Genomic DNA, 12,940 nt, shown 5'->3' with positions numbered 1-12,940 from the left:
TTGTGACTATTTTGTGGGAAGGAGCGGGGAGATGATTCTTGTCTGCTGAAGACCTGAAGTTCTTCTGTTCCGCTTCTTTTTTTGTGTGTAACATTTAAAATGTTAAATTATATAGCTAGTTATATTTATTCAGGTTGATGGAATTTCACTAAATTTTTATGCTGGCGCATCCCCTTGGGTTTCCAGAGAAAGTATTACTTTAATATATTGTAATAAAAAAAATCTGTACAGAATTCAAACGGGAAATTGTCATCGTTTATTCCACATGAGTCAAACAAAAAGAAAAGCACTGAGGTGAGAAGACAGTGGGCAGCTCACTGATGCAATAATAAATTGTACAATCATGCGTTATTTCAGTTTGTACCAACAACAATTTTAATTTTTTTAACAGCTAGAAAGGCGAGATAGCACAAAATAATAACCGAGCTCAACATGAAACACATCGACCTAAGGAACCTTAAGGTCCCATACAATCCAGACTGATTTAAGAATTTGAATAACGAAGCCTCACAACGTTAATGCTGTACTTATTTACAGAAAAGAGTATATCTACTTTCATTTGTGACAATATTGTTTTATTTTTCGTGAGTCATTACATGTTCGGGAAAATGCATTTTTTGTTCTGCTAATCCAATATGATTCGGAACGGCTTATAACATTTATATAGCTTGTTAGCATGCCCTATTATCATTCGAAGTAATTTCAAAGTTTGTAACCTATCACTTGTTGCAGGCGTAATTTGCCCAGTTGCATTCTGAAACTCTGATATCGCTGATGTGCGACTCTTTTAAAAGAATTAGGTATGCCTGAAAAGACAGATGATTAAGCAATTCAATGATGCTCCAACACCTCTCGTGGGACAATCGTGGCAATATGAAAGGGTTATTACTTACTGATTTGTAAGGCTTCTCCTGAGCTTTTCCATAGACAAAATCCTACACTCAATGGGCTCCTTTGAAAAAATAAGTATACCGTAGCTACACAAAACTGGGGAGAAAAAAAAAGCTAAGAAGTGTTTGATAACAATCGGGAATCACCATCTTAGGGGCTTCGTGCTTGGAGGGCGCAGTTTAAGTTTACCTATTCGGAATATGATTCAAATATCATCTTGGTTTAAAATTGATTTTAACGGGAAAGATATGACATACTTTTGTTGATGAGCAGCAATTGCGGAAATGAAACTACGCTTTTAAATAATTCAACGATTATTAATTAAAATTTATTGATGTAAAAATGAATTTTAAAAACTTAGAAAAAAGCATTGAAAAACCTCCGAAATGAAGCCCTATCTGCAAATATATTGTTACCCTATCTGTACACTGTCTCCTTTCTTCATTACATGATAGCAACAAGCAAAAAACTTACACGGCTTCTTTTATATTCCGTCCTATCTACGCCTTCACCGTGTCTTGGTGTTGGTGGTGAAACTAACACCATAGAGCTAGGGGTGGCGTCTGTCTGTTGCTTTTAGTCTTCAACTTGGTTCGAAAGGGTAAAGACGTGTCTACGCTGCTAACCACCTTTTTTTTCTAAATGGATTCTGACGAGTGCGAGGAAGATGCCAACACCATTTCATGTCAAAATTTAATTCAGCGCTTCACCAAAAAACGTCAAAAGCCAGAAGAAACTAAGGATGAAGTTACGGAAACGGTACAAGTAAGTGGAAATCAATGAATAAAATGGTACCGCTTTGAAATCAAAGATCTTAATTAATCCACTAATTGTAAATTTCTACTTTCACTCGGAAAAAGGATAAACGTCGAAAGATTACCTTAGCCAACGGTGTTGCCATCATAGTGGGAAGTATCATAGGTTCAGGGATATTTATCTCTCCTAAAGGAGTATTGGCCAATGCTGGATCGACTGGGGCGGCGTTAGTAGTATGGGCACTGTCGGGAATCTTTTCTGCCGGTGGAGCACTTTGTTACGCGGAATTGGGCACAATCATATCCAGAAGTGGTGGTGATTACGCCTACATTTTAGAGGCGTTTGGGTCACTACCCGCTTTTCTCACACTTTGGGTTATTACACTGATCATAAAGCCAGCATCGCAAGCAGTTGTTGCTCTCACTTTCGCCACCTATATGCTACAACCCATCTTCGGTGACTGTCCCGTACCTTACACGGCAGTTCGTCTCCTTGCTGCCTGTTGTCTCTGTAATTAAAAAACGAACATTTAATTCTATTAAGTTAATCATAATTTAATTATTAATTATTTTGAATTGAACATACTAAAGGCCTTTTGACCGGTATTAGCTGCGCCAGTGTACGGGGAGCCATGCGTGTCCAGAACGTTTTCACGGTGGCTAAATTAATGGCGTTATTCATCGTCATCGTTCTTGGCTTGGCTGAGCTTTTTGCAGGTTTCGTTTTGAGTTACTGTCAAAGAGTTAAAGAGAAGCTAGTTTTAAGCACTTACAACATTCTTCAGGTAAAACGGAAAATTTAACCTTCACTCCTTATTTGGAAGACGCACCCCTTAATATTGGCAAACTGTCATTGGCATTCTATTCGGGTAAAGATTATAAATTCAGTTACACAGAAATATTTGAAAATAATACCATTGACGCTGACCATTTAGGCTTGTTTGCTTTCGGTGGTTGGAATTACCTTAACTTCGTGATCGATGAGCTCCAAGATCCATACAGGTAGTAAAAAAATAATAATATATAAGTATACGTTTTAAGTTAAATAACATTTTTGTAAAAAATAAAATAAAAAATAAACACCTACATTATGAGAATGGGAAATCTCAGCCTTAATGGTAGTGCCATGGAGAATGGCGTGCCTCTTTCCGACGAAACCAATCTCGTTCATTTTTTATTTATTTGTCGGATCGATAAGATTGGACACGAAGCAACAGCGTCTTCGACTGTAGTGGATTACATTTCCAATGCTGATGTGACGTTTGTTCTGCCAAATTGATTTTTGATATCGATTTTTTTTTTCACATATTGTAGGAACCTGCCATTAGCTATATTTATAGCAATGCCCATAGTCACGCTGTTCTATGTTTTGGCCAATTTGAGCTACTTCGTTGTGATATCACCGACTGAAATCATCGCCTCTCATGCTGTGGCCGTGGTATGTTTAAAAAACAAACGTATTAAATGGATTCCCCATCCCTAATCACGACCTATTGGATGAAATCAGACTTTCGGATTAAAGCTTTATAGCTGGTTAAAATGGGTCATACCTTTATTCGTCTCGATCTCAACTTTCGGCAGTTTGAATGGGATCACGTTCACAGCGGCGCGAATTGTGGCTACCGGAGCTAACGAAGGTCAGTTTCCGGCCGCGTGTGGGTTCCTTCACCAAAAGTTATTAACACCAATACCAGCTCTCATGTGGGAGGTAAATAACTAGGAACTAAGTCCATTCATGTTCTTTTTACTTAACAAGGAAATCCTAATCAGTAACAAAATAACACTTGCATTCCAGTGCTTCCTGGCTTTGACACTGCTCCTTTTCCCTGACGTTTTCTCGCTGATAAACTATCTGAGCTTCGCATTGTGGTTGGTATCCGGCGCAAGTGTGACAGGCCTCTTATATCTACGTTGGAAGTTACCTGACATTGAGAGACCCATAAAAGTCCCTCTGGTTTTGCCAGTCACCTTTCTTATTTGTTGCATATTTCTCGTGTTGGTTCCCGCTATCGTAACTCCTCTGGACACAGGTAAAAACACCTCCTAAATTATGAGTGGTTACGCAAACAAATATTTACTTAAAAAAATGGCTCGTCAACAGGAATAGGAGTGATCATCGTCTTGGCTGGTGTTCCTGTTCACTTCTTAATTCAAAAAAGCTCGTCTTCAAGTACCGTTCAAAAATATTCAGGTACTAGTTTTACTGACTTTTACCATTTTCGTTGATGAATTCATTATTTCCAACCAATTTTATCTACAGATAAATTTTCTCGCTTTTGCGTCGCTTTACTCAACGTTTCGCCTGTCAACGTGCAAAATACTTAAAACTGCAAAATTCAAAAACTTAAAAAATTTTATTATTATTTACCGTAAATTATGGATGTTTACTTTGGCCAATAAACAAACTCCAATGACGAAATCAATTCTAGTTTTATTTTCAACAAAAAGTAATTCGCGACTTACTACAACTGACTGGAATTTTGAAAACAAGGTGCGGGTCTAGATCAAAAATGCGCTAATCGGCGTTTGACTGGACAGAATTTTCACTCTGTAAACAAATAATAAAGAAAATTAATGTAAACCCAAGAACTTAAAAGTGACGTCACGAGTTACCACTTTTGGTATAGAAAAAGGAAAACTTTTTCCGGCTTTTTTACATTCGTCTTGTAAAGAGTGAAGGGCTGAGGAGTTCAAATGCGACAGTTCAACGCCTTCGCTCAATGCTTTATTTATTATAACTATAGCTGCATCTAAATCGTTTTTGGAGCCTAGGTAAACAAAAAAAAACATATATTGAATTAAATGTTTTAATGAATTCAATGTCCGATTCAATAATTACGAAGGGCATCAATCCAGGCAGAATAGGCAACGCCAAAAGCAGTCGGCTTTACATGTTCAGCGGACGCCAGCGTTTTAACAAGAGTTTCAGCCAAATCAACGTCGTTAGTTTTTCTGATCTTGCGACAGATTGATTGAAATTTAATAGCGCCAGGGGAAGACTTGAGTATTTCCCATGTTGATTGTGCCTCTGTAGTGTTTCCATTGTTAACAAAATAGGACCAAAGAGAGTTTGTTGGGCCATACAGTCCTAATTTCAAACTTAAATTGGCTATTTCTTGGCCTAGATTAAGAAAACAAAAAAGTTTTCGATTATTGTGATTTCATTCGTTGTAAAAAATACAACACTTACATTTTGGTATGACATTTGGGTTCTTTTCAATAATAGCCATTATGCCTCCTTCAGGAAATGCACTTTTCAATGCATTCAATTGTTCTTCTTTCAGGTTGCTTTCGGCTGAAGCGGTCTTTACATTATTCAATAGAACATCAACGTACTCTACCGCAGCGACAGGGTCGCATGCGATGGCGGAAGCAAGATGATTTTCAAAGCTCAGCATTGGTTTTCTTTGCTGAATATCATAAACAAAAAATTATGGGAGTTATAAAATAAAATTCAGACACAATTCCAAACTTACTTCACTTATACATTCGCCAAGAGCACGGATGGCTTTATGGTCGCCAGACGCGACCAGTGCGCTCATTAAAAACCTAAAGACGCGTAGAAAGATCAACTTCCCTTTCTGTTCAGCCTCTACATAAAGCTGGGTAGCAACATCAAGAACTCCTCCTTTCACGGCAGCTTCAATCAAATTGTTCACATTGCTTTTGCTGAGAGCGTTTCCCTGGCTTTCATACCTATAAGATCAAATACCATGAATATTGAGAGTAGGAGAGGGGAAGAGAGATTTACTCACGTTTTCTTTAGCTCGACAGCAGCATTGATGTCCCCATTTTTAAGTGCTGCTGCAAATTCTGTCATGAGAGGATGAGGTTCAATTACACTTTTCTTTCCAACGACGGCGGAAACGGCTGATTTTGAGGTCGAAGGACTCGATGAAGTTGGAATAGGTGCCGTCACTTCTTTCGGTAAATCAGGAACTGCGAAAGGTACAGGCTCGTTATTTTCTTTCAGAAATTTCCCCAACTTCTCTAGAAATTCTGGGTTGGCTTGAACGTCTTCTTCTTGCATTTGCGTCCACAGAGCAGTAGCGCGAGCGATATCGTTTGTCTTTATGCAGGCCGATAACATGTGCTGGAACATCATGAGTCGATCAACACCATACACATCTTTAGTAATTTTGATAAGATTTTCTAGCTCTGTGATCCTGTTGTCTTCAACGTAACGACGACAAGCCATCTCAAAACGATTCATCATAGCACGAAGACCAGGAGTCTATGATTAAAGAAGAGGGAGGATGAAATTAAGGTAAATTAAACCAAGAAAGAAATGCTTCTTCACAATCATACCTCTAGCACTTTTTTCGCTTGTCGAATTCGACCGCATTCTAAAAACGAAAATATTAAATCGTACAGACTGTTCATCTCGCCGTGAACTTTAATACTGGCATCCATAATTTGCTGGAGACGCTGAGCGTCTTCCGTTTCAATCAATTGAGTGACCAATGCGCTTTTGTAGGGGGTGATACGATATTTTTCAACACATTCAAGGAACACTTTCAGAGCAGTTTCGATGTCTTTCCTACAAGAAAAAAAATGAACGAATCGTTAAAGAGTGATTAGTAATTAACAAGTAAGACCTCAATTGTGCCATACCTGACAACGTGCACCTTGACGAGCGAACTAGCAACCAAACCAGTAATTTTCAATCCAGATTTCTCAAAAATTTCGAATAGTTTGGAAGTTAGTTCCACGTCTCCTTTAGTGACAGCCACGTCCAAAAGGCGCGAACTGTATATATCGAAGCGCACGTTTTCTTGTTTCTCACCAGACGCTATATTCAAACGTTCAAGAACTTTAAACATGTCTTCTGTTCGATTGTCTTTTAGCAAGCTTGTGGCCAGACGAAACAACTTTGATGCCGTCAAATTGAAATCTGGAGTACTGGCATAAATGGCATTCAAAATGGCTAATGCATCATCCAAACGCTCATGTTGCGCATATAAATCCATCAACAAGACATTCAAGTTATTTGAGAAAACGAATTTGTTGGATTCCAATCGCTGTAAAATAATAATTCTCAAAAAACGTTAATAACGGTTCAAACGTTAAATAAATAATAAAAAAGAACCAACCTCCTTCTCTTTCAATGCTTGTTCGAGATTGTTCTGTTTGGCAAATTCAATAAATGCAGCCACAGATTTAAACTGGTAACCTTCATTTCTTTTACTCTTATCTGATGGATAAGCAAAGACATCTGTTGGTGCCAACTTTCCGGAACCAAGCTCGACAAGAAGCTGTGCAACCGAATCCGTCATTTCTTCACTAGCTTTTTCTTGGATGTGCTGAATAGCACTTGTTGGCAAACTTATTCCGTTTTCGTGCATGGCTTTCAAAAGAGGTTCAACAACTTCTAACTTTGGACTTAAAAAAAAAATGTATGTAGTTCACATTGAATTATTTGTGGATTTCAACTAAGTGAATAGGTGAAAAAGGCTTACTTTGGTGCGCGATCAAAAATTTCCATTATAAGTGGTCCGGCCAACCCAGCAGCTTGATCAGTTACATTGTTTTCGGCATCGGGTGTTTCAAGTACGCGAAGCATAGATTTAAGAAGTTTTGCTGTAGAAGACGCATCTCGCGTCTTAAGGTAAGCCTCGCGAGCTGCATAGCGAATTTGCATGCTTTCATTACGGATACTAGAGAAAAAGAAGTGATTGGGAGTAACAGGGAGTTTAGCATCAATTTTAAAAACAAAAGTGTCATTTCATTTCTCGCTTACAAGATCTTTGAAGCAACGTTAATTGCAGTTGTGAAGTCCTGATTGTTTAGACTTCGTACAATTAAGGAAGTGGCTACAACACTCGGCGGAACATCAACTGCTCGTAATTTCCGGATAAGTGTACCAACTTCTTCATCGGCCATAAAAGGTAGTACACGTTGGCTTATGGTGTCTACATTCGGCATAACCTGTATTGCCGCCATTTGACGCAGAGCATCCAAGATTCCCTTTTCGCCGCTAACTTTTGACTGTGCGGTCTAAAGAAGTAAATCAGTAAAGCCAATAAAGTATTTTATCTCGAAGTGTATAGAAAAAAAGGTTAAGAATTGAATTACCAAAAGTGGCCAAAATGCTGAAGGTCTTAACATTTCCTTCTGTTTCTGAATCTGCTTGAGAAGAAGATTAGACATTTCTGATTTTCCAAGTGTGTTAGACAGCTCAAGAGCCGTGAAGTAAGCTCTGGTGTTTAAACCAGTTTCCACAATTTGGTCACACAATGAAATGACCTTTTGAGGTGGAATATTGGACTTGATAATTTGTTTAATGAAAAAATTCCCTTGCGGACTCATCTACCAAATAAACTTTATTAATTATGGTTCATTAATCTTTTAAATTTATACCATCATACTTGACCATTGGTTAACTGAATAGGTTTCATGGTTTTTAGCACTTTAAAGGCCTGATCTACTTGTTGAAGATTGATTAAACGAAGGATAACGTTGAAACAGTCCTGATTGTAGCCAGAAAATCTACTCATTTGACTCAGCAAATAATCAACAATTTCCGAGTGACCGTGAACCGCTGCAGTGTACAAGACTTCCATTAAGCTTCTGTCATGAATAGCAATTTCCTTAGATTTGCATTCACCTAATGAAATAAGAAGAATAATTAAAGAAGAAAAGTGACGGAGTTTTTTTCAAGATGAAATACTTAAGGCAGAAGTGACATCTTGTAAGTGTCCATGTTTTGCGTAGCCACAGAGTAAAGCACGGTAAGTTTCGCCATCAGGTTCAAGACCAGCTTGGGACATGACTTTAATAACACCCTTTGCACTTTCTAGATCTCTGTGTCATTTTCACAAAGTTAATTTTAGTCTATATTTATTAATTGTAATTTTTTAAAATGTACAATCTGTTGTAAATATGTTTACCCAGTGTTTGCATGGCCCATAACAAGTGAATTAAATACTTGTTCACCAATAGGGAGATCTTTACTTTTCATTATTTCCAAAATTTGTGATGCACCATCAATATCTCCTTTTTGACAATATGCTGACAACAGTCTCTGATAAGTCACCTAGAAAATAAAAAAATTAGGATTACAAAAGCAATAGTAATTTTGATTGAGGTAAAATTACTCTATTAGGTTGAATTTCCTTCCCTTCCAAAAGGTGGATAAACTTCATGGGATCAAATGAATGCTCATTCTCTAAATATACTCTGAGCAAAGCATTATAGTGGCTAATGTCAAGTGGAACACCAAATCCCTCAAACATTTTCCATACTTCTTCAACTAATTTTGTTCTTGAAATAGGTGGTTCTTCAGGCACAAGATTTCCACAACACCGTATGAGCAGCAAGCTCTGAGTAGTTGAAGCAGTTTCTGGATAAACAAACATAAATCAAGCACTAAACATTTTGTCAGTTTTAAAGGTGCTGAAACAAGATAATACTTTGTTTTTTAATCTTTTGAATGATATCAAGAATATCATCTTTTGTGATGCGACCAGATTTTTTTGCATCCAACTCAGCTTTCTCAATGGCCTTGTCTACACTATCATTTATTGTGGAAATCGGAGGTTGCTGAACAGTATTATCATTTAAGTTCTTTAATGGTAGCTGGGCAGCAGAAAAGGATCTAGAAATAAAATACAATTTAGCGGTATTTAACATTATCGAGTCACGTGGGTACCGGTGTTTTACGGACACGATAATAAGTTGAAAAACAACAAACCTCTGAATATTAGTTTCCCATTCTCCTCTACGTGCACCAAGCAGTAATTCATTATTACTCCTTCCACCATTATTTAAATCAAAACTTCTTGTTAAATTAGAGAATAACCGAAAAAACTTTCCCGAACGTAACATTGAAGCCATTTTTCAGTTTTCCACTCTTCGGAGGGCGTCCCTAAACTGCGAAAGCGAAACGCGAAACGCGAAACGCCTAAAATGCGGAAAAGCTGTGCGAAACGGACCAAAATTTTGGGACCGTTTCGCGGGACCAAATGCCGGAGGGCATACTAAAGAGCGAAACATCTTGCGAAACAAAAAGTTTTCCTATTCTCCACAGAGGCACAGAGGTCCAAATTGACGGAAATTGCCGCCATTTTTCATTGTCTGCTATGATGAGGCATTAAAGGAGGAAGGGGGGCAATCAAATTCGATTTCTTCGCCACTACCCCTGTATGTTTTGATGCGCATTTTACGATTATTAAACTAATGAAAGACATAGAGCAGCACGTTATGGTGATATTTTTAAATAATAAAATATTAGGTAATGGCCCAGGGATTACATCGGATTACATTAAATAATTTAAATCAACCAGTAGGTACGTGCACAAAGAAAGAATCGGCCATAACAGTATGAGTGCCTTATATCAAGCTAAAAGTCAAAGCTACCATGTTCCAAATCAAGCTAAAATTTAATCAGCTAAAACTTTCCTTAAAATTAAGAATGTTAATCTGATTGATACTGATACAGTATGGAAACGAGAAGTTCCATTAATTTTTTTATACCAATCTTCTAATTAAAACACCTATTACATATTGCATTCAAGGTATTTCGTATTCATGGTCAACACACAAATAGACCAGCCATAAGGTGCGCGAAACTCGAAAATTTGAAACTCTTAACAATTTGTTTGTTGACGGCGTCCATTGTCGTCTGCTACCAAGACGTTTACACTGCGACGTTTCGCACACACCGATTTCGCAGTTTAGTACGGACCCAAAGACTAAAATGCGAAACAGGGTCTCAACTTTTGGGTCCGTTTCGCACAGCTGTTTCGCATTTTAGGCGTTTCGCGTTTCGCGTTTCGCTTTCGCAGTTTAGGGACGCCCCTCTTCGGAGTAAGAGAGCACACACTCGAAGATTCAGAACTGCGGGCTAGTACTAAACTTTGGGAAAATTGTTGCGGTATTTTTTTAGATCAGAGGGTGATTCTAAACAACCTTTCAAAATACAGCTGACGGAAATGAATGGAATTGGAATGCAATTTAAAAAAATACTAGCTGGCTAGCTATAATATTGAAGATGTCAAATATAGATTAGAATTTATTTATTCTTCTGATATTTTACTATTGAATTTTATTCTTAATACATCACAGTTTATAACTTCATCATGAAAATCACCAGAAGTCTGCTGGGCAACATTTTCGTCAGAGGGCACATCTACATTCGTTAATCAAGCACAATGGAGAAACGAACCGTGAGTTTTAAATTCATTAGGATCGAAAATTGTATTGGTAAATGAATTGGAAATCGTACTTTAGATAATTTTCAAGCAAAAAAGATGGCGAATATTACAACAAACACAAGGACAACCCCAAAGACTTTTAGCATCAGCCACCTATTAGAAGAGACGGAACGAAAGTAACGCAAGAGTTCGTCATGAGCGGCTTCCACATTAAGTTGGGCATCGTCGACATTCGAGTCAATCCTACACGAAGAAAAATATTTCCATAAATTCTTTGTTATAACATATTCTAAAATAATTAATATTATTACCGCTGAACCATTTCTTCTTGTTCGCGAACCATGAGAGCCAGTTGCTGGAAAATTCCGCCCAACTCCACGATAGTGGATTCTATACTTTGGACTGCGTCAGAACGACTTTGCAGGTAAGATTCTGTTTCGTCGGCAAACACTTGCTGCTGAATTTGATTCCTGTTGGTTCTGTTGTCAGCGGCACCCATGTCGATAGCTACTGCTTCTCCTCCATGGGCTTGATAGGCAGCATCACGGAGTAGAACAGATCCTTTAGAACCATTTTGAGAGGATCCAAACGGTCCTCCTGTCAAGGCTGCAGCCGGTAAATCAGAAACGACTGGGACGGAGCCAGAAAACTGTTCTCGACGGCTTCTCTGGGCTTTAAGATTCTAAAATATTTTCAAAACATTCATTTTACTGAATATCCTAGATAATAAAATCTAGTAGTTATTTTTTAAACTAGGAAAGGCGTGTACCTCAGTGCGGACTTCAAGGACTTGTTTGAATTCAGAAGACATATTGGCTAGCTTCGACTGAAGAGCTACAACGACATTTGCTGAATGGGCCTTGGTATTTTGTTGTTGATTCTGTTGCTTTTTCATGAATCCTTGCAGATGAGCAATCTGTTTGTTCAGATTTGTGATATCTTCACGGATGATGTAAGTCAGTTCTTGGATCTCTTGAGGACGATCATCAAATAGCGTTCGTTTTTTCGCCACTGCAAGCATAAATGTGAAACCATGAAATGATTGGTTGAACAGTAGAAATTAAAAACAAAGCTAATTACATAGAGTTAGTTTTTCCAGTTTTGCATATGTGTTGCTCAAATCCTTACTAATAACTCTGTACAGAAAAAAATTTGAATATTTTCAATAGTTGCAAATATTTTCTTAAAAGTCGACAACTTACTTTGCCACTTTCATGAATTCAGAGTACTGTTGATGTTGATCTGTATTCTTAGATGGATGTGATTGACTCGGCCTCCCAACTACTCCGTTAACTGGCCTACTCTGGAAGCTTCTGACTGCAGAGAGAAACTCTGCAGTCCGATCACGTGAAGAAGCATTGGTGGAAGACAGAACTGATGAACTCGAATTAGATGCTAGGGCCATCATGTCAGCGCTGTTGGTTTTTGCTTGAACATCTACAAATTTATCTGTTGAATAATTTGGTGCAACAAATGCACCTATTTCACCCTGCGGAACAATGAAAAAGGATGGCTGCTGTTGAGGACTTTCTCCCGACCACAGTAAAACGGATGAAGAGCCTTTCAGGACTTGGTTTTGCAGTTGGGTTTCAGCAAGCGGCTGATGCTCCGATTCAGAGCCTTGCCGGCGTCTTCGAGTAATCATCCGTCAAAAATTTATCTCTCGAAAAATTCATCCGTTTTCGTCTTTGAAATCCAAATAATCGGGAACGCCAGATATTTTGCGACAAGAAACTATACCGAATGCCACGTCATATTAAGGGTTGTCTGCAGAGTGTGTGCAGACGAAAAAATACCAAACATTAGCCGTAATTCCCAACGTTGCCAACGTTAATTATCTACTGTATAAAGTTCAATATTTATCATTTTATTTTAACCTTTATCCAGCTTTATCAATTACTATTATTAATTACTATGTATAGACTTTATCTTTCTACAATGTTGGTTTGCTTTAAATGTCGCAAATTCCTCCTAAGAGAAGTATGACTTACGTACTAGGTTCTCCATCGTTCCCGCGTCATACCAATCAAAATTATGTTTTCATCTCAATTTATTTTTTTTTATTTAGGAAAAGCCGTTTTCATTGCTAGCGAGGGAAGACCAAAACAATATTATAATGCACACTTAGAAAAGTGTACT

General features: G+C 37.9%; 3 protein-coding genes and 1 long non-coding RNA gene across 5 annotated transcripts; 1 reads left to right on the top strand and 3 right to left on the bottom strand.

Annotated features, from left to right (window-relative positions):
• Positions 1-84: 84 nt before the first annotated feature.
• LOC124194939 lies at positions 85-2,562 on the bottom strand. Its single transcript, XR_006875088.1, has 3 exons — positions 2,451-2,562; positions 2,233-2,379; positions 85-2,155 (listed from the first exon to the last, which is right to left on the bottom strand). It is a non-coding gene; the product is annotated as an uncharacterized LOC124194939 (long non-coding RNA).
• Positions 1,518-4,065, top strand: LOC124194874 (large neutral amino acids transporter small subunit 1-like). The gene is made up of 10 exons (XM_046589268.1): positions 1,518-1,656; positions 1,752-2,157; positions 2,238-2,363; positions 2,432-2,515; positions 2,582-2,648; positions 2,961-3,084; positions 3,154-3,354; positions 3,442-3,676; positions 3,748-3,837; positions 3,907-4,065. The coding sequence occupies exons 1-10, from the start codon at positions 1,534-1,536 to the stop codon at positions 3,969-3,971; spliced, it is 1,521 nt and encodes a 506-aa protein (XP_046445224.1). The 5' UTR covers positions 1,518-1,533; the 3' UTR covers positions 3,972-4,065.
• LOC124194861 (leucine-rich PPR motif-containing protein, mitochondrial-like) lies at positions 4,058-10,527 on the bottom strand. 2 transcript variants are annotated; one of them, XM_046589246.1, is made up of 19 exons: positions 10,446-10,527; positions 9,340-9,496; positions 9,059-9,243; positions 8,744-8,988; positions 8,537-8,682; positions 8,317-8,450; positions 8,015-8,253; positions 7,722-7,955; positions 7,387-7,643; positions 7,106-7,303; positions 6,740-7,028; positions 6,261-6,667; positions 5,955-6,186; positions 5,402-5,880; positions 5,123-5,342; positions 4,837-5,056; positions 4,486-4,767; positions 4,260-4,414; positions 4,058-4,194 (listed from the first exon to the last, which is right to left on the bottom strand). In XM_046589246.1, the coding sequence occupies exons 2-19, from the start codon at positions 9,480-9,482 to the stop codon at positions 4,162-4,164; spliced, it is 4,098 nt and encodes a 1,365-aa protein (XP_046445202.1). In that variant the 5' UTR covers positions 9,483-9,496; positions 10,446-10,527; the 3' UTR covers positions 4,058-4,161. The 2 variants fall into 2 exon arrangements, with proteins under 2 accessions (XP_046445202.1, XP_046445211.1); XM_046589255.1 differs by having other exon boundaries at positions 9,340-9,506; positions 10,456-10,511.
• A 119-nt stretch (positions 10,528-10,646) lies between these two features.
• On the bottom strand, positions 10,647-12,600 carry LOC124194927 (syntaxin-5-like). The gene is made up of 5 exons (XM_046589332.1): positions 12,004-12,600; positions 11,882-11,937; positions 11,571-11,812; positions 11,113-11,483; positions 10,647-11,044 (listed from the first exon to the last, which is right to left on the bottom strand). Exons 1-5 carry the CDS (start codon positions 12,444-12,446, stop codon positions 10,885-10,887), a joined length of 1,272 nt encoding a protein of 423 aa, XP_046445288.1. The 5' UTR covers positions 12,447-12,600; the 3' UTR covers positions 10,647-10,884.
• Positions 12,601-12,940: the final 340 nt, after the last annotated feature.

Source organism: Daphnia pulex, chromosome 1 (assembly GCF_021134715.1).
Source record: "Daphnia pulex isolate KAP4 chromosome 1, ASM2113471v1".
Lineage (NCBI taxonomy): Eukaryota > Metazoa > Arthropoda > Branchiopoda > Diplostraca > Daphniidae > Daphnia > Daphnia pulex.
This window is presented reverse-complemented; position numbering and strand designations above follow the sequence as displayed.